Source organism: Somniosus microcephalus, chromosome 5, assembly GCF_052327205.1.
Source record: "Somniosus microcephalus isolate GS21.2 chromosome 5, FLI_Smic_1.0, whole genome shotgun sequence".
NCBI classification, from domain to species: Eukaryota; Metazoa; Chordata; class Chondrichthyes; order Squaliformes; family Somniosidae; genus Somniosus; species Somniosus microcephalus.
The window spans coordinates 219,350,215-219,376,111 of record NC_140991.1 but is presented as its reverse complement, the minus strand read 5'-3'; the positions used below and the strand labels follow the sequence as shown (position 1 = coordinate 219,376,111).

At 47.5% G+C, this 25,897-nt stretch overlaps 1 protein-coding gene across 5 annotated transcripts in view; it reads left to right on the top strand.

The window, feature by feature from the left end:
- adcy2b (adenylate cyclase 2b (brain)) overlaps nt 1-25,897 on the top strand; it is a 779,528-nt gene that overhangs the window by 616,156 nt on the left and 137,475 nt on the right. For all 5 annotated transcript variants that reach the window (XM_085988701.1, XM_085988702.1, XM_085988703.1 and 2 more), the window contains one exon: nt 10,010-10,147. In XM_085988701.1, coding sequence (XP_085844827.1) covers nt 10,010-10,147 — 138 coding nt within the window. The remainder of the gene's footprint in view (nt 1-10,009; nt 10,148-25,897) is intronic.

Below are 25,897 nucleotides of genomic sequence, written 5' to 3'. Positions count from 1 at the left end.
CCTCCTGATCTTTTATTTCTTGTATGAGGCGGGCGTTCTCCTCCCGCACCCTCATCTCATTGCTCTTGGCCTCTGCAACTAGGCACTTCAGGTACTCTGACTCGTGCCTCGTGTGGCTTTTGCCCTCACTAAACTGGACCACCAGTTGCTCTATCTTGGCCTGGTATTCTTTGACCTCCCTTTCCGTATCCCAACTCTCTGCTCTAGATTCCCTAAGCCTATGGGTAACTTCCCCAAGCCTGTGGGCACCTAACCACAAACAGATCAGTGGGGTGATAAAAAGTAAAACCATAACTGCTGCTCTGTCCAGACTCAAACCACCGTCAGCCACATGGCATACCATTGCCGACAGTCCTGCCGCGGTCGTCATTTTATAGGAATTATTAACGGGGATGGGGTTATTGTGTCTGGCCAGTCAGAAGCCTCTGAGCTGCTACAGAGCCCCGTGTGGTTTCGAAGTGCTCCCCTTTCCCTGGTTCTGACCGCTGGACTTAGTCAGTAGCGATGTAGACAGAAACAAGACTTGTGGTTGGGTGCAAAACAGACCAGTATTTATTGAAACAAAAAGAAAACAACTTAAAATAATGAATACAACACACCTGTGCTCGATACAGCACTTTTACTTAACACAGTACACTTAATGTCCACTACAGCACTCTTTTGCTTAGTGAAACACTCTTTTACTTAAATACAGCACTTTTAATACATACACTCTTTCTTAAATACAGCACTTTTCACTAGTGCAGCACTTTACTTCTCACAGTACTTAGTGTCCACTACAGCACTCTTTTGCTTAGTGCAACACTCCTTTACTTAAATACAGCACCTTTAATACAGTACACTCTTACTTAAATACAGCACTTATAGCTAGTGCAGCACTTTACTTCTCACAGTACTTAGTGTCCACTACAGCACTCTTTTGCTTAGTGCAACACTCTTTTACTTAAATATAGCACTTTTAATACAGTACACTCTTACTTAAATACAGCACTTATAACTAGTGCGGCACTTTACTTCTCACAGTACTTAGTGTCCACTACAGCACTCTTTTGCTTAGTGCAACACTGTTACTTAACAGGGGAGGAGAAAACAGACACAACAAGGGAAAATTGACTAAAATCACAATTTAACAAAATCCCCCTTAAATCCCACCCGTAAATACCTATCTAAGTTGCCTTGTGATAGGCCAGAAAAACTATGCTCACCAGTGAAATGCCTGCTCCGTGCCCCTGCAGTCTTAGATTCTTCACAACCCTGAAATGGAGATACCCCAGTGTTTAAAAGTAACTGCTGGTATTCCACTCCCTTGGGCGGGCTCCTGAGTTGTAGATAGGGCACGGAGGTGAGGCTGCAGAGAGAGAGAGAGATGGCTTCTTGAGAAGCTATCTTATACCCCATTTGGGGCCGAAATCTTCCTGCCCAAATCCGGATGTATCTGGGCTGAACAAAAGGGATCCAAACTGTCCCCATTGACTGTGATGGGGTTTGGATGAATTACCCATTTCCCTTATGAAGGGTTTTTGAATGTCTCCCCATTCATCGTGATGGGTTTGAATAGAGCTGTCTTGGTTTGAAAAAAACATGTCTATTTCCTTAATTGCTGAGTAAACAGCCCTTGGATGTTAGTGTGAACAAAGCCATTGTCTTGTGGCCACTGGAACCGCAATTGATTGGCAGTCTCAAGTGGTTAAGCCTTTGTGTCAACATTGTAGACTTCCTGTAAACAAACATCGATTGTCCTGCAGTGAAACTCCTCGAACTGCCTTTGATTGACAGTTTAAATACTCCATTGCTTCAGGGGCTGGTTTTTTTTCTAAATCCTTTGTCGGCCATCTTTGATTTTCCCTTTCATATGCACACAGGCTGTGTGGTGTCTTCTGCCACGAGGTCGGATAGCCATCTTTGATTATCCTTTTCACAGCACACACACAGGTTGCCTTTCAAGTCCTTTTTGTCAGCCCGTGCTTTGCAGAGAGACTGTCTTTTGTCTTCTGCCACGAGGTCTGACGGCCATTTTGATCCCTGGATTTTTAAAGGTATATTCTACCCAGGTTATCTTTAATCTTCGGCTGTAGAAATTTCAGAAATTCTTGTGAAATCTTACAGCTTTGGGGAGTCAGGATGTGAACAACTCGCTGCAGAACACCCAGCTTCTGACCTGCTGAAATAACCACGATATTTATGTGGCTGTTTCAGTTGAGTTTCTGATTAATGGTGACCCCCCAGGATGTTAATGGTGGGAGATTTGGTGATGGTAATCCTGTTGAATGTCAGGAGAAAGGGCTTTCTCTTGTTGGCAATGGTCATTGCCTGGCACTAGTGTAGCGCAGGTGTTGCTTGCCATTTATCAGACCAAGCCTGGATGTTGTCCAAGTCTTGCTGCATGCAGGAATGGACTGCTTCATTATCTGAGGAATTGTGAATGGAGATGAAAACTATGCAATCACTGTGAACAAACAGCCCCATTCTGATATTACGGTGGAGTGATGGTCAATGATAAAACAGCTGAAGATAGTTGAGTCAAGAACATTGCCCTGAGGAACCCCTGCAGCGATGACCTGGATGGCTACTCACCAATGTCTTTCATCTTAGTTTCTCAGCATTACCCTAGTCTTGGTGATGATGGAGGTACTTCCCAAGACCAGTGAAGTAAATCAGTTTGAAATTCCCTTGTACCAAGAATAATAGAACTAGTTGATCTCCTTCATAGACCAAATTTACTTGGATCTTTTCTCTTTGAATTATTTGCATTATTGAGCGCAAAAAAGTCCATTTGACCCTCTAGCTGCTATGACTGTTTTTATAAAGTATAGTATTTAAAATCTTCTCTAGCGCCTTCACTGAGCACAACTTATGAAGATCCACAGTTTGTCATTCTCATTTTTCACAGGTGTTAAATTTAAGTCACACACAACACACTTGTCATTAATGCTCCTTACTTGTCATTACCTTCCCTTTTTTAGTGGTTCCTAATTTATGGTGTAAATAAGCAAATTATAGAGAAAACTGAGCAAGGAACTTAAAATGCAATGAGCTATGTGTAGATGAATATGCATATTTTGCCTAAAAATTGCAGCGGTGCTGGCCACAATCTTCTAATCTTCCTTAAATACAGTGCAGTTGATGTTGTGTATATGGACTTTCAAAAGGCATTACTGCACTTGTGCACTAACAATGACAATAAAGTTGATTATTTTATTATTATTATTATTATAAAGTACCACATACTAGGCTTGTTTGCAAAATTGAAGCCTATGGGATAAAAGGGGCAGCAGCAGCATGGATACAAAATTGGCTAAGGGATAGAAAACAGAGAGCTGTGGTGAATGACTGTTTTTCAGACTGGAGGGAGGTATACAGTGAAGTTCCTCAAGGTTCAGTATTAGGGCCACTGTTGTTTTTGATATACATTAATGACTTGAACTTGAGGGTACAGGGAACAATTTCAAAATTTGCAGATTACATGAAACTTGGAAGTGTAGTAAACAGTGAGGAAGATGGTAATAAACTTCAAAAGGAAATAAATAGACAGCTGGTGGAATGGGCGGACACATGGCAGATGAAATTCAATACAGAAAGGTGTGAGGTGATACATTTTGGCAAGAAGAATGAGGAGAGACAAAACATGCTAAATGGTACAATTTTAAAGGGGGTGCACAAATTATAAAGTATGTGTCTATACTTAATGCAATAATGATGAGCCAGCTTGGAAGATTCAACGTAGCTCTTTACTTAATACCAACAGGCGGGAAACTGAGGGGCGATCAGTATCCACAGTACTATTTATACCCCTATGGCCAGGAGTGGTACTACGGTATCACTACGCCCTACAAAGTAGTGCTGCCCTGGCCATAGGTTTAAAGTAACATACCTATTACATACACAACATTCCTCCCCTTTTTAATTAAAACGTACCCGTGCAATTAAGTCAATCGATGCCCCATAACTAGGGCTAATAACATTTGGTAACACAATATACATAACATATTTACATCAAGAGTTGTCTACTTATATATATATAAACAGAAGCATGTTATAGATTCAGTCTCTGAGGAGGCCTCCTGTCTTGACTAGGATAACGTCTTTCTCTAGTCGGTCTCGGTGTAGGCGGTGGTACTTCCGTCACCCCTTCATCGCTGGACTCGTCAGTGTCTGATGGCACATCCTGTGCCGTGGAGATCACTGGAGTGCTGAACTCCTCGCAATCCTGAGACCTCTGTAACGACGAGCTGGGCCGTGATTCCGCTGTAACAATGTGCTGAGACGTTTGAGGTAGTGAATCAGTTGGGTTTCTGGACTCCACAAGTTGATCAGCATGTCGTCTGATTATGCCTTCCCCTGTCTCAACTGTGTACATCAAGGGTCCCTGGCGGGCCTTTATCGTACCAGACCGCCACTTTTCATTCCTATAATCACGGGCCAACACTTGCTGCCCCACCTCGAAGCTCCGTGTCTGTCTGTCAGGAGCCCTACGAAATACTCGGTTTTCCACGTCTCTCCGAATGTTTGGTCTGAGCAATTCAAGGCGAGACCTCAACCTTCTATTAAAGAACATGACGGCGGGGGCCTGGTTGGTCACCGTATGTGCAGCATTACGGTATGCGAATAGGAAGTTGTCCACCTTGTGTTGTAGTGGCAACCTTTCCTCCCCCATCGCCTTGATGGCCTTTTTAAAAGTCTGTACAAATCGCTCTGCCAGCCCATTTGTAGCCGGATGATATGTTGCGGACGTATAATGTCGCACTCCATTCCTTTTTAGGAATGCTTGAAATTCTTCTGCCACAAATTGTGGCCCATTGTCCGAACAGACTTGCTCGGGCACCCCGTTTCGGGCAAAAATGCTCCTTAAGACTGTGACCATCTTTTCGGCTGTCGTTGATGACATCTTTATGACCTCCGGCCATTTTGAATGGGCGTCCACTACAATAAGGAACATCGCATCCAGGAAGGGGCCAGCGAAGTCCACGTGGATCCTTTGCCACGGCGTTGAGGGCCACTCCCACGGATGTAGTGGGGCTTGTGGTGGTACGTTCTGTACCATCTGGCACCCTTGGCACGCTTTTGCTACTTCCTCAATGTCCCTGTCAATGCCGGGCCACCAGACGTAGGCTCTGGCGAGGCTTTTCATTTTGACACCCCCCAGATGACCTTCGTGTAAGTCCTGCAACACTTTATGTTGTAATTTTTGAGGGACCACCACCCTGGCTCCGCACATCAATGTGCCCCGGCAGACGGACAACTTGCCGAAAACGCCGGCAATGATGCGTCACCCTGCGCCGGCCAGCCTTTCACGGTTAATTCGTAAACCCTTGCCAATTTCGGGTCGTTCCGTTTTTCCCGCTCGATACATTGGCTGGTGATGGGCAAGTGTTCCATAACAGCCGTATGATATATTTGCACGGGGTCCTGTACTACCTCTTCGATCTCGGCAGGCAAGGGTAGCCGCGACAGGCCATCCGCATTGCCATGCTGTTTGGTACCCTTATATTCGATAAGGTACTGGTGTGCTCCTAAGAACAGTGACCATCTCTGTAGCCTTTGGGCCGTCATCAGGGGCACCCCTTTTGTTGGATTAAATATCGACACCAACGGTTGTTGATCCGTCAGTAGTGTGAAACGTTGCCCATGCAGGTAGTGGTGGAATTCTTTTACACCCCACACCAGACTGAGGGCCTCCCTGTCGATTTGTGCATAGTTTCTTTCGGCTGTAGTTAACGACCTTGAGGCAAATGCTATTGGCCTCTCCGTCCCGTTGGGAAATTTGTGTGACAACACTACCCCTATACCGTACGGGGAGGCGTCACATGCCAACCTCATTGGCATTTTTGGGTCAAAGTGTGCGAGCACTTCCTTTGATGTAATGAGTTGTTTACCCTTTTTAAAAGCAGCCTCACACGCTTCATCCCAATTCCAGGAGACTCCCTGTTGCAGCAATGAATTTAGTGGATGTAAAATGGACGATAAGTTCGGGAGGAACTTATGGTAATAATTTATAAGGCCTAAGAATGATCGTAACTGAGATACATTCTCAGGGGGCGGGGCCTTCACTACTGCCTCGATCTTTTCCGGGGACTTATGCAGGCCTTCCTTATCTATAATGTGACCACAGTATGAGATACGTTCCTGGAAAAACTCACATTTCTGCTTGTTCGCCCTGAATCCGTATTGTTGTAACCACAGAAGTACTCGCTCCAGGTTAGCGAGGTGGTCGTTATCCGTTTGTCCTGTCACCAGGATGTCATCCAGGTAGCATTGCGTTCCTGGAATGCCCTGCAGGACCTGTTCCATGGTCCTCTGCCATATTGCCGGGGCGGACGCCACACCAAATACCAGGCGATTGTACTGGTACAATCCCTTGTGTGTGTTAATCGTTAGGAGCTTTTTCGAGTCCTGCTCCACCTCCATCTGTAAATAAGCTTGACAAAGGTCAATCTTCGTAAAGTGTCTACCCCCAGCTAACGATGCGAATATGTCCTCTATCCGCGGCAGCGGATACTGTACCATGTGCAGGACTGGGTTAATAGTTATCTTAAAATCCCCGCAAATGCGAACCTTCTTTGGTTCCCCCGGTGTGTTATTTGCAGATTTCTTTATAACTGGGACGATGGGCGTGGCCCACTCGCTCCACTCAATCTTTGCAAGGACACCTGCACTCTCTAAGGCATCCAGTTCTGCTTCCACCACTGGCCGAATGGCATAAGGCACCAGTCTGGCCTTACAAAACTTGGGGTTTGCATTTTGAGCAATAGTTATTTTTGCTCTAATGTCCTTTAAGGTCCCTGGCCCTTGTTGGAACACCTCTGGCGTTTTTGCCAATAGTTTCGACAGCCTGCTTGTAATGGTTGTATCATCCTTGGTGGTCTCTACTTTTAACTCATGTATCGACTTCCAGTCGAAATGGATTTTTCTTATCCATTCCCTACCCAAAAGTGGTGGTCCACCGTTTGGTAGGACGTATAAATAAAGTCCTGGCACTTTTCTGCCATTGTATTTAACTGTTACTTGCATTTTTCCCTTCGGGTAAACTTTTTGTCCCGTATATGTTTTTAATTTAATTTCTGTATCCTTTAAGGGAATGCGTTTGAACAGCCTGTTCTAATCTTGTTCATTAATTACTGATAGGGCTGAACCCGTGTCCAGCTCCATCTTAACTTCGACGCCTGCTACCTTCATTTTAACCCACATGGTGCTGTGGTCCTCCGTTTTGTCTACACCATATAACTTGAGACATCCCAGACCTTTAGGCTCTGCTTTTGTGCCTTCCTGTGACTCGTCTGAGCTACTGTCAGACATCTTATGTATTTTTGTCCTTGCCTTGGTACTGCTCGGATTGCCCCCACGATTGGGTTTCGTACCAGACCGACAAACTTTCGCTATATGCCCCTTTTTCCCACACTGCCGGCATATTTTATCACGAAACCAACAATTACTTTGGTCGTGGGTGGTTTTGCCACAACGGTAGCATTTACCTTTGTGAAATGTCACCTCATGGGTGTCATAGCCGGTTGTGTTTTGTCGTATTTGAGCAGCACCCTGTGCTCTTTCAATCGCCTGATCTAGGCTGTGCTGTTTCTTGGCTAGCAACCGTTTACGGGTATTCTCATTTAACATGCCACAGAAAAATCTGTCTCTGATCGCGCCCGCCAATATGGCTCCAAACTGGCAATGTTTGGACAACCTTCTGAGCTCAGCTAAATAGGCTGCCTGCGACTCATCATTCCTTTGGTCGCGTCTGTAGAAGCGGTACCTTTCCGCTATAAATGGTGGCTTAGGGTTTAAATGTTCCCTTAATGTATCAACAATTTGGGCGTACGTTTTGTTTGCTGGCTTTTCTGGAGTAAGAAGATTCCTCAGCAGACCGTATGTTTTTGCCCCCATAAAATTTAATAAGGTTGCTACCTTTTGGTCATCTTCCACCTTGTTTACTATGCAATAAAGTTCATGCCTTTCGATATAGGCATCCCACTCTTCTGTGTCCTCAACAAATGCTGACAAACAACCTTCTTTAGCCATTTTAAACTTTTGAAGAGAAAAAAAAACTTTTCCCGCTTTCTCCACTAGATGGCGTTTTTCCCGCCTTTTCTCCCTCTGCTGTCAATGACCTCTCTCCAGCGTCGTTATTTTTGGCCCTTGCAGCTCCCGTTATTGCCACCGCCGCTATTAACAACGACCTTCCCCTCTCGTGGCCCGCTAGTCCTTGTGGCTCCGTTTGTTCCCCAGATCGCCTGCCCATTCTGGCCCTTGCAGCTCCCGTTCCCCGGGAAGAATTTCAGTTTACCTGGCCCTGGGTGGACTTTTGCCCCGTGGCTGGAGCGCCCGTTCAGCCTCTTCTCTCAGCTGCCGCAGCCTCCGCTGGAAACCTCTCTCTCTCTCGCTCCGTTGCTGCCGCTCCTCCCGAACCCGGAGTGCTGGGCGGCCTCCTTTGGTCGACGCTGGACTCTGCAGGCTGGCTGGTAAGAAGCCTCTCTCCTTCTCTCTCCGTACTGCTACCGTTCCTTTGTTGCACCGTGTACTGGTGAGTTCGAACCTTACTCGTCGCCAGTATAAAGTATGTGTCTATACTTAATGCAATAATGACGAGACAGCTTGGAAGATTCAACGTAGGTCTTTACTTAATACCAACAGGCGGGAAACTGAGGGGAGATCAGTACCCACAGTACTATTTATGCCCCTATGGCCAGGAGTGGTACTACGGTATCACTATGCCCTACAAAGTAGTGCTGCCCTGGCCATAGGTTTAAAGTAACATACCTATTACATACACAACACAAATCCCTGAAGGTAAACAAAGCAGTTAATAAAGCATATGGGATCCTGCGCTTTATAAATAGAGGCATAGAATACAAAAGCCAGGACGTAATGCTAAACCTATATAAAACAATAGTTCGGCCCCAGCCGGGAAGCCTTTGGAAAGGGTACAGAAAAGATTTACTGGAATGGTTCCAGGGATAAGGAATTACAGTTATGTGGATAGACTGGAGAAGCTGGGATTGTTCTGCAGCAGAGAAGCTCAAGAGGAGATTTGATAGAGGTGTTGAAAATCATGAAGGGTTTAGATAGAGTAAATAAACTGTTTCCAATGGCTGAAGGATCGATAACGAGAGGGCACAGATTTATGGCGATTGGCAAAAGAACCAGAGGCAACATGAGGAAAAACTTTATTATGCAACGAGTGGTTAGGATTTAGAATGCACTACCTGATAGGGTGGCGGATACAGATTCAATAGTAGCCTTCAAAAGGGAATTGGATAAATACTTGAAGAAGAAAAAATTGCAGGGATATGGGGAAAGAGCGGAAGAGTGGGACTAACTGGATTGCTCTTCAAAAGAGCTGTCACCGACTTGATGGGCTGAATGGCCTCCTTCTGTGCTGTACTATTCTATGATTTTAGGATTCTGCATGGTGAATAGGGTGACAGCAGGAAAATGTGTGCTTCATAAATCTTGAATAAATGATGATCTTGCCTCTGTACATTGGGACACATCTTCACTGTTCGAATAATGCCGTCTCAAGTGTTTTTGAAGCAAGTGTCAATGTTGTGTGGGACTGAGTGAGCAGCGTGTAAGGGCTGCAGCTCAAATTGAAGCAGCAGGATTTTTTTGAGCCAAAAAATCTGACTGTTAACTAGATCCACTCATGCAAAGATGTAAAACATTAGACTTTACTGTTTTCTTCACCTTTCAAGGTTATAACAAGTCCATCTCCACAGTTTTAAAGTGGTAAATATGTGTCATATGTATTTATACAGGAATGATGCATTCAAATACTTAATTGGTATCAAAAGAGGTCGGAGATTCTTCCTGCTATTACTGAGCAGCAATTTAATCTTTTAACTAATGGTTTATTTGGCAAAAATTTAGTTTTCTAATTTTCCACTTTTGCTGGCAATAATTCATATTAGCAAAACCAAAAGCATTTAGGCTGACAGAAATTGTTAATTTGGACTGCTAGCATGGATTGCAATTTTCTTTTAAAGAAGTTTAATTGTATTGTTTCTTTTGCATCTAGAAATGTAGCAAGAAGGCTTCAGCATCCTTGTTGTGGATTTTGAAATCATCTGAGATAATTGCCAACAGGCCTTTGCCACGTCTTACACTCACAATGACTACCACCACAGTTATATTAGTTATGGCCATATTTAACATGGTAAGTATGTTATATAATGAAACCAAATTAGGCTTTGATTCTTTTAACATTGTGGGGTTAATCTTCTTTATTAAATTCATTTTTTGTACTGCTATATTAAATCATCCCTATTTATTTTTCTTTCCTCTTGTACCATGGAGCATTCACAGATTAGAATAAAAACAAATGCTTGTTCCCAGGTTTCTGCCAGAATCAGTATTGAATCGGTTATCAAGGTTTGTGTAAGAATGAGCCACAGTTGACTTGCTCTCTGATTTCTTCTCACTGTGCAGCAGTGAAGCATGTTGCATCTGTTTGGTGCAACTGATACTGGAAACTCAGCTGGTGGGAAATTGTATGCCCACATTCTACCACTCTATGGTACAGTGCTTAGATGTTCTAACATGCTGTACTGCACTTTGATATCCAACTATTTATTATGCCAGGGGTAGAGCCGATATCCCTGGTCTCCATGCAGCCACCCTTGGGTTTGATGTGGTGCCTGGAAGATTGCTGGCACACCGGACTAGCGCAGGATGAAGGCATCATGACTGCTGCCAGGATACCAGGCATTCACCATCATGATGTGCTGGGCATGGTCGCACACCAACTGCACAGTAAGTGAGTGGTAGCCTTTGTGGTTACGGAACATCTCCAGATTGCTATGCAGTGCCTGCAAAGCCATGTGTGTGCAGTTGATGGCACCCTGCACCATGGGGAAGCCCGATATCCTGGCAAAGCCACATGCACGTTCCTCCTGTTTTTCTCCGTTCAGATAGAAGACAATGAAGTTCCTTCTACTGGAGTACAGAACCTCTGCGATGGATGGTGAACTGGGAGATGTTAGCTATGTCGCCTGCTCCAGACTGAAAGGATCTGGTGGCGGAAAAATTGAGAGCCACGGTGACCTTGAGGACCACTGGCAGCACCGTGCTCTGAGGCTGCAGGTCTGGTTCCAGTAGGTGGCAGAGTTTTGTGACCACCTCCTTGGTGAAGAGGAGCCTCCGAATACACTGCTCCTTGCTTAAGTGGAGTTAAGAGAAGTGCTCTCGGAAGATCCTAGGTGGGCAAGGTCTCCTGCTGAGAGCCCTCCTGCCCCTCCTCCTCCTCCCTCTGCGAGCAAGTTGTCCTCTTTGCTGCCTCCACTCCATCTCCCTGTCATACTCAAGCACGAGGGGAACTGCAAAAAGAGCCCCCATGACTGGGAGCAAGTGGTGTGAGCAGAAGCCTTTAAATGAGAAGCAAGGCGTTCTCCACTCGCAGCAACACTCCCTGTGACCTCAGCAACTTTAAATAACTGTAGAAAGCTCTAAACAGTTGCACAAACTTTCACAGAGTCAGTAGAAATCAAAAAGCAAGTCAGCTGCATGTTGTTGCTGATCCCTTTAAATAACGCTGCTGGGGGATCCTTTTTGCTGCTTGTCCATCTGTTCGTGATTTGGAGAGACCGTTGAATGGAGTGGTGAGGTCAAAAATGGCAGTTCTTGCGTCAAATCAGTGTTGCACGCTGATTGATGTCACAATCTGCCTCATTACCATTTCTGCAATGAGCGAAGGCAACGGCAGAGCTGCCGACCTGCCCAAAATGGCGGCCGTTGCAGTTCCCGCCATAAGTGGCCGAAAGTGAGGCTGTGATTTTTTTCACCCAAACTGGCCTTAACAGCATGTCTTACAGATTTCAAAACTGTATTTTGGAGAAAACATAGGCCTGAATTTTCTGGGGTCTGTGCGGGCGCGATTGGAGGAGGGTCGGGAGGTAAATTTGAAAAATCTTGGCGTGGGTCGGGAACCCGCCATCATCCCGCCCCCATGTTCCTTTTCCTCAGGTGCGTTTGCCAGCGTGGCAGTGACCCGACCGGCAGAGGCGGCCAGGTTAATTGAGATCATTATGAGGTACTTGTCAGACACTTAAGCTTTTTTTTAACCTGATCTTTCAAATTTCCCTGGATGAGCACGGGAATCACGCAGCTCGGGAACCACGTCGATGAACCTGAGGCGGAAGTCGAGTGGCCATTGATGCTCCTCGTTAGTGCACAGCATGAAAAGTACAATAAAAACTCCCACCTGACAGCTGGTCACTTTCCTAAAGCAGATGCTGTTGCTGAGTGCATTGTCAGCACAGATTGAGCTTTCTAGAGGTTGCAAGTGTTTCCAGCAAAGTCGGGATCCATTGTCACCTCATTGGTAGAACCTATCACACTATTGACAGATTGCTTCCATCATCTCTACTTGACCTGCCATCTATTACATCAGAATGGGTGCCGTTTATACTGTCTCACCTTGGTCCTCAGAATCGGACCACGATGAGCCGTAACACCAACAGCACCAGGCACACCAGCAGCACCAACAACACCACCACCAAACTTGTCCTCAACCACCTGATGCTGCACAGGACAGAGGGCATCAACGCAGGGCCAGAGGTGATACCCTCAACACAGGGTATCGAGGCAGAGGATGAGCTTCCTCAACATGACGGAGCAGCAGTGCCAAAGGAGGCTCAGGCTATCGTGTCAGGTCATCGCAGACATTTGCAGATTGCTGAAACAAGACCTGCTGCCCACAGGACCTGGTGGACACTCCTTACCAGTGGCTGTCAAAGTCACCAGCACCCTCAACTGCTTCTCCTCAGGCTCCTTCCAGGGATCTGCAGCAGACACTTGCGGCATCTCGCAGTCGGCCGCCCACAGATGCATCGCACAGGTTATCAATGCCCTCTTTGACAAGTCAGCCAATTATATCAACTTTGCCACTGATGAAGCCAGTGTTAATGAGTGGGCGCTGGCTTTTGCTGCTCTGGCTACCTTCCCATGGGTGCAGGGCGTCATCGACTGCACACATGTGGCCATCAGGGCACCCCATCATAACCCAGGAGTCTTTGTCAACCACAAGGGTTTCCATTCCCTCAGTGTGCAGCTTGTCTGCAACCACAGTCAGATCATCATGCATATGTGCACTAAATTTCCTGGCAGCTGCAATGACTCTTTTGTCCTGCATCCGTCCACCCTCTCTCAGCTGTTCATCCTCCAAACAGACTTTCTAGTTGGCTGCTTGGAGACAAGGGCCATCCACTTAAGACATGGTTCATGATACCCTTGAGCAGACTAAGTACTGAGGCCGAGGAGAGATACAATGAAAGCCACATTTCCACCAGAGGTGTCATAGAGCAGACAATAGGCATGCTGAAATTGCACTTCAGATGCCTTGAAAGATCTGGAGGAGCCCTTCAGTATGCACCAGCCAGGATCTCCAGAATCATCATGGTCTGCTGCACCCTGCACAACATAGCGCAGCAGCAAGGATCAGCGCTGCATGAAGAGCAAGGCTCTGAGCACACAGCCTCTTCAGAGGAGGAGGAGCAGGAGAAGCATCAGCTGGAAGATGAGGAGGAGGAGGAGCTGGAGGAACCTGCAGTCCAGATCCCACCAGCACCCGGGAGGCCAGGGATGGCCTCATCATGGCCAGATTTACTTAATTTCACGCATTACACCCATATGGCTGCCACATGCTGTGCCAGGTTTGCACCACCCCACAACAACACCATAAAGCATTCCTACAATGACCAAGCCATTCCTTTCACACTGACCACCATTGCTGGAGGTAACATTACGTCTCACAATTCACTAAGCCACTTCCAAAGTTGCACACAAATTTGTCCATGACTGGAAAGTGGTGAAAATAAATAATTTTGTGTGTGACATCACAGTAACGGAAACTTTACAGAAACATTTATTAAAACACCCAAGTGGCTACCCTTGTGCATCTACTTGTGTTTCATCTTTCTCTTATGCGTGCTTCTACAAGGTGCTACCCCTGTGGCTTCAGCAGGGGAAGAGGCAGCCTGCTCACTTCCCTGCTGCAACTGCATAGACACTTTTGGCGGACGTCCTCTGGGTTTTGGAGTCTGTAATGGCCCCACCAAAGTCTGCTCCTTTTGCGACTGTGCAGGAGCAGACTCAGCCATCACAATCCGAGGAGCCATCAGGGGCTCTGACTGATGGAAGACAATGGGGGAGAAGTGTGAGCGCTTTGAGAGGAGCCCCCACTTCCATATCCCCTGTCACCATCATCCCCCTCATAGACCAACCACATTTCCCTGCTAGCAAGGAGCTGGAGAGCACCTTGCTGCACATCAGTGGGGCCATGAGGACCCATGTCTACGTTGACATCCCTCCTAGAGAGGAGGTCTATGAGCGTCTGCCATCTATTCTCCATAGAACTCGAGAGCAAGAAAGCAGCTCTACAGATGCCTGAAGGCCGAGGTCTAACAAAAAACTCACGACCTAAAGAACAGATGGTGGGTGGAGAAAGCGCAGGAGACCCAGCAGCTAGCTGACAACCACGACATGCGTGGATTCTTCAGCGCAGTCAAGACCACCTACGGCCCAAGCACCCAAGGTCCTACCCCACTATGGGCCAAGAACGGAGAGGTACTTATCAAGGACAGGGGGGCAGTCAGTGCCCGCTGGAAGGAGCACTTCGAAGATCTCCTTAACCGAGACTCTGTCTTCAACGCGAGTATCCTCAACTCCATCTCGCAGCATGCTACCCGCCACCACCTCAGCAGAACCCCAGCCCGGCAAGAGATTGAAAAGGCCATCCAATAACTGAAGAACAACAAGGCCTCAGGAGCAGATGGAATCCCTGCCGAGGCACTAAAGCATGGCGGAGAAGCACTTTGGTGCGAATTCATGAACTCATTTTCTTATCTGGAAGGAGGAGAGCATGCCAGGGGATCTCAGAGACGCCATAATTGTGACAATCTTCAAGAAAGGTGTCAAGTCCGATTGCGGTAATTACAGAAGCATTTCCATGCTGTCTGACACAGGGAAAGTCATCGCAAGAATCCTCTTCAATCGCCTTCTCCCAGTGGCTGAAGTGCTCCTCCCAGAGTCGCAATGCGGATTCCGCCCACTAACGGGCACAATGGACATGATCTTCACCACGCGTCAATTACAAGAGAAATGCAGGGAACAGCACCAACCGCTGTACATGGCCTTCTTTGACCTCACAATGGCCTTCAACACTGTCAACCGTGAGGGATTATGGAGCGTCCTCCTCAAATTCGGCTGCCCTCAAAAGTTTGTCACCACCCTCCGTCTGCTTCACAACAACATGCAAGCCGTGATCCTGACCAATGGTTCCACCACAGACCCAATTCATGTACGGGCCGGGGTCAAGCAAGGCTGTGTCATCGCACCAACGCTCTTCTCGATCTTCCTTGCTGCAATGCTCCATCTCACCCTCAGCAAGCTCTCCACTGGAGTGGAGCTAATCTACAGAACAAACGGGAAACTGTTCAACCTCCGTCGCCTCCAGTCCAGATACAAGGTCATCCCATCCTCTGTCTTCGAATTACAGTATGCAGACGACGCTTGCATCTGCGCACACTCAGAGGTCGAACTCCAAACCATTGTCAACACCTTCACCGAAGCGTACGAGAGCATCGGCCTTACACTAAATATCCGTAAGACAAAGGGCCTGTACCAACCTGCCCGCGCCACACAGTACTGCCCCCCCGAATATCAAAAACCACGACAAGGCCTTGGACAACGTGGACCACTTTCCATACCTTGGGAGCCGACTATCAACAAGGGCAGACATCAATGACGAAGTCCAACACCGCCTTCAGTGTGCCAGTGCAGCCTTCGGTCGCCTGAGGAAGAGAGTGTTTGAAGACCAGGACCTCAAACCCGGCACCAAGCTCATGGTCTACAGAGCAGTAGAGATACCTGCCCTCCTGTATGCTTCAGAGACATGGACCATGTACAGCAGGCACCTCAAAGCACTGGAGAGGTACCACCAACACCGCCTCTGCAAGATCCTGCCAATCCATTGGCAGGATAGGCGCACCAACGTCAGTGTTCTCACTCAGGCCAACATCGAAGCTTTGACCACGCTCGATCAGCTCCGATGGACGGGTCACATCGTCCGCATGCCTGATACGAGACTCCCAACACAAGCGCTCTACTTGGAGCTCCAACAGGTGGGCAGAGGAAATGTTTCAAGGACACCCTCAAAGCCTCCTTGAAAAAGCGCAACATCCCGACTGACACCTGGGAATCCCTGGCCCAAGACCACACAAAATGGAGGAGAAGCATCCGGGAAGGCACCGAACACCTCAAGTCTCTTCGCTGGGAACAAGCGGAAGCCAAGCGCAAGCAGCGCACGTCACCCCAAGCACCCCAACCACCCACCCCTTCAACCACCACCTGCCCCACCAATGTCAGAGACTGTGGGCTCGATTTTCATCGGGCCATTGAGGCGGGATTGGAGGCGTGTGGGGTTTAAAATTGCAAAAGCTGGCGGGCGGGCCCAACCCTGCCTCCAAGCAATTTTACGTAAATTGTGTCTACTGGTCCCGTCTCCGTCCTTGCCCTTAACAAGCATTAAATTACCTCTATAGTGCCATTTTGATAGGCCTTGGTGATTTTAACCCTTTTCCGACATGAAGCATGCCTGTTCTGAAACACGACGGTGAAACCTGGCGGGAGCACAATTGGATTGCTGACTATTAGCTGTAGCTCCACCATTAAATTGGATATTTGATCAGCCATCATTTGCAGGTGGCAGGACTTTGTTGTCTCAGGTCTGGGTGAACTTTTAGAAGGCATAACCACAGCTGTGGAAGTTTGGAGCCTGACACCCATCTCCAGTGTGACCTCCTGGGAAACCCCTCTCGCCACCTTCACTGAGCGCTTCCTCAACTGAGGCATATACCAAGTAATCCTAAGCCCTCAATGTGGAAGTCCCATTCGCGAAATGACACACACCACAACTGCAGCAGTAGCCATCAGATTTTTTTATTTACAATAATCATCTGATGGCTTTTTAACATAAAACATCAAATTTCACCCAAGTGACTACCCTTGTGACTATTTGTGCAGTATCTTTCTCTTATGCGTGCTCCTACGTGGTGCTTCCCCTGTGGCTTCGGCAGATGTGGAGGCCCCTTGCTCAATTTCTTGCTGCTCCTGTCTTGACACCTTTGGCGGGCGTCCTCTGGGGTTGCGAACCTGTGAGGGCTCGTCAACAGTTTGCTGCTCCTGCGGCTGTGCAGGGGTTGAGATGCCGATCTCAGATGGGTGTGGACTCTGGTGGGGCTCTGACCGAGGGCTCTGCAGTGGCATGGAAGTGTGAGCGCTTGGAGAGGAGCCCCCACTTCCTTGATGTCTGCCACCAACTTCCCTCTCATGGGTCAGGTCCCCCTCAGCACTTGCAAGTGGCTTGAGAGCACCTTGCTGCTCATCAGAGGGTCCATGGGGACCCGTATCTGCACTGGCAGTTCTACTCAGAAGGACTTCCATGAAGGGCTGGTTTCTCTGTTCAGTAGATGACCATCGCTCCTCCAGAGATGTCATTCTATTCTGAACACTCACCATGTTTTCTGCACTCTGCCGACTTATCATCTCCATGGAGGTTGCCATCCTTTCCATGGTGAAGCGTTCATGTGCCAATGACTCCACAAAGGCTCTGCTCATGTTTGCAATGGACTCCCCCATTCGCTCCACACTCGCAGTGACCCTGGAGACAAAACCTGCCAGAGACTCTTGCATCTGTTCCTGGAGTTCCAGCACCGCTGATCTTGTGGATGGACTCAGAGGCAAAGGGTCGACATGCAGCTGAGCCGAGCTGGCAGAGTCCTGCGCCCTCCGACTAGGACTCTCCACTTCTGTCCCTGTCTCTACAATCTGCTGATGCTCACTTGTGAGCTGTGATACACCAGGTGACAACACTACCCTATCTCGCGATGGTCCCACCGAGGTGTGAGTGTCTGCGCTGGTGCTGGGTGCGCTGAATTCTGCTGACACTGCACCCTCAGAGGTTGCAGCTTCCTCTGAGGAGTCTGGATGCTCAGGCTCTTCCTCCTGGCTAGTGGGGATGGCTGCTTGCGATGGTCCTGTGAGGGAGTAAAGGAAAGAGTCAGAGATGTGATGCCAAGGTTACATGCACATTGCATATTGCAGATGATCTTAAGTCCACCTGATAGAGCTTCAGAATCATTATCAGCGACTCATGCAATGTCATTGAGAGAGATGGAAAACTATTCTGTCACTAGCTTGCTGTGATGCACCCATCTGTCCCTCCCCCACTTGCGCATCGTCCTCCACTCCCACGATCTCCAGGACCGCCTCCTCCCAGGGGGTGAGCTGGGCTACTGAGGGTGGCCCTCCTCCTGTCCTCGCTCTTTCTCTCTTATTGTGAGCTCTCTTTTCCTGCAATGAGGGAGACAAGTGGAGGTTGAGTGAGAATGAAGAAATGAGTGTAGAGAAGCCATAGCATAGATGCTTAGAAGCAGACAAGATCAAGGGTCCTCCCTGTGTGTTGTCAGTTGTTTTCATAGCATCACAGTGATAGGGAGTGTGAGGGCTGCATAGTCGAATAGTTAGGTGAATGTGACCATAGAGAGAGAGGGAATGGGGAAGGGAGCATGGATGTCAGTGTCAAGTGGGATGTGGAGGAAGAGATTGCTAAAGCTGAGTGCTGGTGCAGAAAGGCAATGGGGATCAGATTGAGGGTGATGGGAAATTCATACTCACTTTTCCAGTGCGCAGAACGTCATGAAATCTCTTCGTGCACTGAAGCCAGGTTCTGCGAGTTACTGACAATGAGTTGACCTTCTCTGCCACCTGGATCCACACAGCCTTGGTCTGGTGGGGAGGCTTCTTCCTCCCTGAGGAAGGGAAGAGCACCTCTTTATGTGCTCTTGCTCCCTCTACTAAAGCCTGCAGGGCAATGTCATCGAACCTGGGAGCAGACCTAGGTCTCTGGCTGGCTTTTCTTCCTCCAGGACCCTCTCACTGCAAAGGCCAAAAGGTTGGCAGTCTGCAGAAGAAGCAAGTCTTGTTACAGACCTTAAATGCAGCAGCAATGATGACGTCATCGGAGGCGACTTTCAGACTGGAAAAACTCATTGGCCATGGGTTCCCACACATTGGAACTCAATTGGCCAATTAAGTTAAAATCGCATCATTCTCCCACATTGATTTAGAATTGGGTGGCTAACACGAAATGCGGATTACACGACCCCAGCCCGCCCCTGAATCAAAATCCAGCGCTGTAGGTCCCGCATTGGACTCATCAGTCACCTGAGAACTCATTTTTAATGTGGAAGCAAGTCATCCTCGGTTCCAAGGGACTACCTAAGAAGAAGATAGATAGCCATCTGTGCGAACCGGGCACAGCATGTGGCAGCCATATGAGTGTAATGCATGAAGTTAAGTAAATCTAGCCACGATGAAGCCATCCCTGGCCTCCCGGGCAGCAATGTGCTTGGGTGCTAGTGAGATCCAGACCACAGTTTTCTCCTGTATTCCTACATTACAACAGTGACTAAACTCCAAAAAAGTACTTAATTGGCTGTAAAGCGCTTTGAGACATCCGGTTGTCATGAAAAGCGCTATATAAATGCAAGTCTTTCTTTCTTATCTATTCTCCATAGCCATCTATTCTTCATAGATAGCATGTGCTCCAGTGAGTGGCGCATTAGCTGCTCCAAGCAGGTGGTCATCCTTTCCATGGAAGAGCCTACAGTTGCCATCACCTGCGACATGGTGGAGATGAACTCCTCCATTCTCTGCAAGTTTGCAGACATCGCAGTCGCACAACATGTCAAAGCCTCCTGCAAAAGAACCAAAGGAGATGCAAGAAAAGCTTTTTTATGCAGCGAGTGGTTAAGATCTGGAATGCACTGTCTGAAAGGGTGGTGGAGGCAGATTCAACCACAGCTTTCAAAAGGGAGTTGGACAAGTATCTGAAGGAAAGATATTTGCAGGGCTACGGGGAGTGGGACAAGCTAAAGAGCTCTTGCAGAGAGCCGGCACGGGCTCGACGGGCCGAATGGCCTTCTTCTGTGCTGTAGCCATTCTAAGATTCTATGACTTCTTGCTGCAACTCCAGAATTGCCCTCTTTCTGGAAAGTCCCCAAGGCTCAGCATCTGCATGCAGGTCAGCAGAGCTGGGAGCATCCTGTGCTCTCTGGCGAGGTGTCTCCACTGCTGTCCCTGCCTCCACCATCTGCTCTTGCTCGCTTGTGAGTTGTGAGACACCAGGTGACAACACTACTCTATCTTGCATTGCACCCACTGAGGTATGCGTATCTGCGCTGATGCTGGATGCGCTTATGTTTGGTGACGGTGCGCCCTCAAAGGCTGGAGGCTGCTCCGAGGAGTCATCTTGCTCTTCCTCCTGGACAGTGGGAGGGGCTCTTGATGGACCTGTTGGAGAGTAAAGGGATGAGTTAGATATGTTATCTCAAGAATGGGCACAGATACCATTATGCACATGATGAACATTCACTGGCTGCTGACAGCAGTCCCCATATGAGTGACTGCTGTATGCCATGTGGCTGTATGAGATGTAATTATGTCATCAGGTTGCTGAGATGTCCCCCTCTCTCCGTCTCCCACCTCCAGCTGATCTGCAACTCCAGACACTTCCAGGGCAACCTCCTCTGTTGGTAAAGTGGCCACTGATGAAGGGCCACCTCCAGTTCTCTCCCTTATTGTGCGCTCTCTTTTCCTGAAAGGAGGGAAAGAAGAGAAGGTTGAGTGAGAGTGATGTAATGAGTTTAAGGAATGGATGAGTTACATCTTTAGAGGGTGACTATGATGGAGTGGGATGGCAATGTCAAGTGGCCTCCTTTTGTGTTGTCAGTTGGCATGATTGCATTAGGATGAGGGTGAGTGTGAGGGGTGGTTAGCCAGATTGGGATGTGATAATGTAGATAGAGAGAGAGGGATGGGTGGACATGCAAAGTACGTTGGTGTGAGTAAGGATGTGTAGGAGTAGGCTTGGGAAGGCAGAGTGATGGGGATGTGATGAGAGAGCAGGATGAAGTTGAGTGTGGCTTTGCGCACACCTTTCCTGATCTAATGAGATAATTGAAATGTTTGCGCCACTGCCCCCAGGTCCTCCTCACTACATCCATGCTGTTGACCTCCTCTGCTATTTGGAGCTAGGCTCCTTTGGTCTATTGGGGAGATCTCTTCTGCCCATTGGAATGGAAGAGGACCTCCCTGCATGCTCTCACTCCCTCCACAAGCATATGGAAGGGGATTATCTGAGAACCTGGGTGCAGCCCTCTGTCTCTGTGCCATCATGTTTGCCACTCTTTGCAACACTCCAATGGTGCAGTGCAGTCCCTGCACTATCCTAGATGAACCTTCAAATGCAATGTGGCCATGGTTCCTTTAAATATCCCATCTGAAGATGTGTCATCGATGACATCATCAGACCTGCACCATTTAATAGGGTTGGGTATAACACGCAGGGCGGCCTTAATAGGCGCCATTAACGGAAAGTCAATCTCAGGAGCGGGATGGAATGAAGAATGGGGTCGCGACCCGCCACATCGAACACCCAGATACAGAAAATTCCAGCCATAATGTGAGCAGTACTAGATATTGGAAAAGAGGCACATAGAAAAGTACAATTGTTAGGCAACAATTCGCTGTATAATATTGAGTGAATGCTCAGGAATGTCTCTCTCCGTTAAGTTTCTTTGTTACATAATGGTCCTCTTTTTATGGGATACATAAGAGGTTATGTTTACTTATACAAATATGGAAAATTATTGGGTGCAAAATTGATAAATTCAAATTTGAATGTGAGAGAAAAGAGATAAAGGGCCAGGAGAAAGGGAGGAGTCAGAGACAAGCACAGACATCTGAATTTTTTTTGTTCTCAGAGCCTTTTTAAAACTATGTTTATAAAAATCAAGCATTCATAAATGATCTGAACTCCATTCCTCCAAATGAACCAAACCATCTCTGACAGCTAATCAGTTCAGAGGTGAGCGGAAAAAAGTATCTCCACAGAATTTTGTGCATTTATTTTTATTTGGGATTTATTCTGCTGATGAGTTCCAATTGCAGTTCCCATGCAAATGAACTAAAAAAGAGGAAAAGTTCTATGTGTGAGGGCAGCTAACTACACAAGGGAAGTACAGTGTCACTTTCTGTCATACTGCCAGTTCATCAAACTGCCCTATAGAATAATCAGAGCAGCTTCCCAAACCAGCAAGAAAATAGATGGGTGGAGAAATTCGGTATCTTAACGCCTCCAGTTAGCGGCTGTCAGGGCCGCTAGGTGGGGCTGAGGCAGTAGCGCCGCAGCGAGGCAAATCCAGCACTGCACGACAAATTCTGCCCCCCCCCCCATAGCGCCACCGCTACGAATTAGCGCCTTCAGCACCCGGCAGTTTGTGACATCAGTGAGCGTGCAACGCTCACTGGGCACGCGATCTGCCAAATTGAATATCGCCCCTTGCCTTAGTGCCTCGCCGTGACAGCGACAGGGAGAAGAGGCGTGAAGCAGTCTGGAGCTGGCTCCAGGGGCGCTACTTAAAGGGAATATGAGTAATGAGTCACAGCTGTCAGGTTAGTGCTGTTTCACTGTTTCCTTGTCAGTTTGAGATAGTTCAAGAGTTTGATTCAGTCATTCAAGAGTTTAATTCAGTCATTCAAGAGTTTAATTCAGTCATTCAAAGGTTGTTTAATCTCCGGAATGTTGCAGCTTCTAAAAGTTAGTTACATTTATTCTCACAAAATATCAAAGTGTTGCACTTCCTTACATTAATGGGGGCTGTACTGGCAGTCGACTTCGCCCTCCAGGATCTATTGTGGAGGGAGCACAGGCAGCGAGAAAGATGAACATGTGGCCAGAGGGAGGAGAAGGGCCATCGGGGCTCTCAACAGGAGGCCTTACCCTCCAAGGGTCTCCCGACAGCAATTCTCCTACCTCCAATTAAGCCAGGAGCAGGGTCTTAGAAGGTTCCGCTTCAGCAAGAAGGTGGTCACAGAACTCTGCCACCTCCTGCAACCAGACCTCAAGTCTCAGATCAGGACGACCATGGCTCTCTCAGTGGCAGTCAAGGCCACCGTCGCCCTCAATTTCTTTGCCAACGGATCCTTCCAGTCTGCAACAGGTTATATAGGTAAAATGTCGCAGTTCGCCATCCACCGCTGCATCCGGGAGGTCGCAGAGGCTCTCTACAGTAGGATAAGGGACTACATTTCCTTCCCCATCACCAGAGAGAAGCAGGATGAGTGTGCATGTGGCTTTGCCAGGAATGCGGGCTTCCCCATGGTGCAGTGCGCCATTGACTGCACCCATGTGGCTTTGCAGGCACTTCATAACAATCCTGAGATCTTCTGTAACTGCAAAGGCTACCACTCACTTAATGTCCAGTTGGTGTGTGACCACAGACAGCGAATCCTCAATGGCAGCAGCCACGGTGCCTTCATCCTGCGCCAGATCGGTGTTCCAGCTCTCTACCAGCCACCACACCAGGCTCGTGGCTGGCTGGTCGGAGACAAGGGGTATCTGCTGTCCACCTGGCTCATGATTCCCCTCCGCAACCCCAACATTCCTGTACAGCACTCATAATGAGAGCCATGCTGCCACCAGGAACTTCATTGAGCAGACCATTGGGATGCTCAAGCAATGGTTCCGCTGCCTTGACCACTCAGGACGAGCCCTCCAGTACGCGCCGGAGTGGGTGTCCCAGTTCGTCATGTTGTGCTACATGCTCCACAATCTGGCCATCATGTCGGCCCAGCCCTTGCCAGCATGGATTGCGGGACCACCTCAGGAAGAGGAAGAGGGAAATGAGGAGGAGGAGGATGACGAGGACGATGAGGAACAGGAGCGAGGGAGGAGGCAGCCACTCAATCGGCCTTCTGGAAGGGCAGTCCGTGTCCGCCTCATCAAACTGTGGTTCCAGTAAATTCAGCCCCAAATCCCCGTTGCTCACTACATCATTCCATCCCTGTCACAGGCCATATCACAGCGCACAGCTGAAATGAGAGACAGTACAAAATTATCCGAAGTCAATTAATACATTTATCAATAATCAGTGAACACATCTTTACAACAACAATATTTACTATAACGGCCAGGATTTTTGTGTTAAAAAAACACCTATTTTCAAGCATATTGAAGCATAAAATAAAGTAAAATGATGCATATGTCCCACCCCAAAAGGTGGCCAACAAGATCGCTAATTGATATTGACATCCGCTTGGAGGTAAGTGGAGCTGGGTGGACATGCCAATGTTCCCACAACATTTATCCCAACTTCCACCCCTAACTTGACCTCCCAGAGCACTGCCACTCTAAAAGTGGCACTCAAGTGGCAGTACGAGCACGGAGGGGGCGATTTTGAATTTCCTGAGTGAAGTTTGTAGAAAAAATTCCTACAGTGATTTTTGGTTGGTTCTTGCCTTGGAACGTCTCTGACGACTTCTTCTGACTCTTTGACTATTGGGGGTAAAATCAGAAAATAATGGAAATAAAAATGTTCTTCCTCATGTCGCCTTTGGTTCTTTTGCCAATCACCTTAAACCTGTGTCCTCTGGTTCTCGACTCTTCCGCCAATGGGAACAGTTTCTCTCTATCTGCTCTGTCTAGACCCCTCATGATTTTGAACACCTCTATCAAATCTTCTCTCAACCTTCTCTGCTCTAAGGAGAACAACCGCAGCTTCTCCAGTTTATCCACGTAACTGATGTCCCTCATCCCTGGAACCATTCTTGTAAATCTTTTCTGCATACTCTCTAAGCCCTTCACATCCTTTCTAAAGTGCAGTGCCCAGAATTGGACACAGTACTCCAGTTGAGGCCGAAGCAGTGTTTTTATAAAGGTTCATCATAACTTCCTTGCTTTTGTACTCTATGCCTCTATTTATGAAGCCCAGAAACCCGTATGCTTTTTTAACCACTTTCTCAACCTGCCCTGTCACCTTCAACAATTTGTGCACATATACCCCCAGGTCTCTCTGTTCATACACCTGCTTTAGAATTGGATGCTTTAGTTTATATTGCCTCTCCTCATTCTTCCCACCAAAATGTATCAATTTGCACATTTCTGCATTAAATTTCAACTGCTACGTGTCTGTCCTTTCCACCAGCTTGTCTATATCCTCTTGAAGTCTATCACTATCCTCCTCACTGTTTACTATACTTCCAAGTTTTATATCAACTGCAAATTTTTACATTGTGCCCTGTACACCCAAGTCCAAGTCATTAATATATATATCAAGAAAAGCAGTGATCCTAGTACCGGCCCCTGTGGAACACCGCTGTGTACCTTCCTCCAATCCGAAAAACAACCATTCGCCACTATTCTCTGTTTCCTATCACTTAGCCAATTTTGTATCCATGCTGCCACTGTCCCTTTTATTCCATGGGCTTTAACTTTGCTGGCAAGCCTATTATGTGGCACTTTATCAAACGCCTTTTGGAAGTCCATGTACACCACATCAACCGCACTGACCTCATCAAACCTCTCTGTTACCTCATCAAAAAACTCAATCAAGTTAGTTAAACACGATTTGCCTTTGACAAATCCATGCTGGCTTTCCTTAATTAATTCACACTTGTCCAAGTGACTGTTCATTTTGTCCCAGATTATTGTTTCTAAAAGCTTCCCGCTACCAAGGTTAAACTGACCTGCCTGTAGTTGCTGGGTTTATCCTTAAACCCTTTTTTGAACAAGGGTGTAAAATTTGCAATTCACCAGTCTTCTGGCACCACCCCCGTTGTAAGCAGTTTTGATCCTAGCCCAATTGCTAGACGGACAGTTCGAATCGCCCCCGCCTTACAAAAGTTCTATATCCGGGAATGATTATTCAGAGCGTAAATGGAGTAAGTCACAGGCAGGAATGCTTCGGTGAAAAATCAAACTTATATTTATTTGGTCTAACATACACTGGCTAAAACATACACTACTAAATGAAATCACTCTCTGGAGAATAAGGTCCAGGTTACAAAC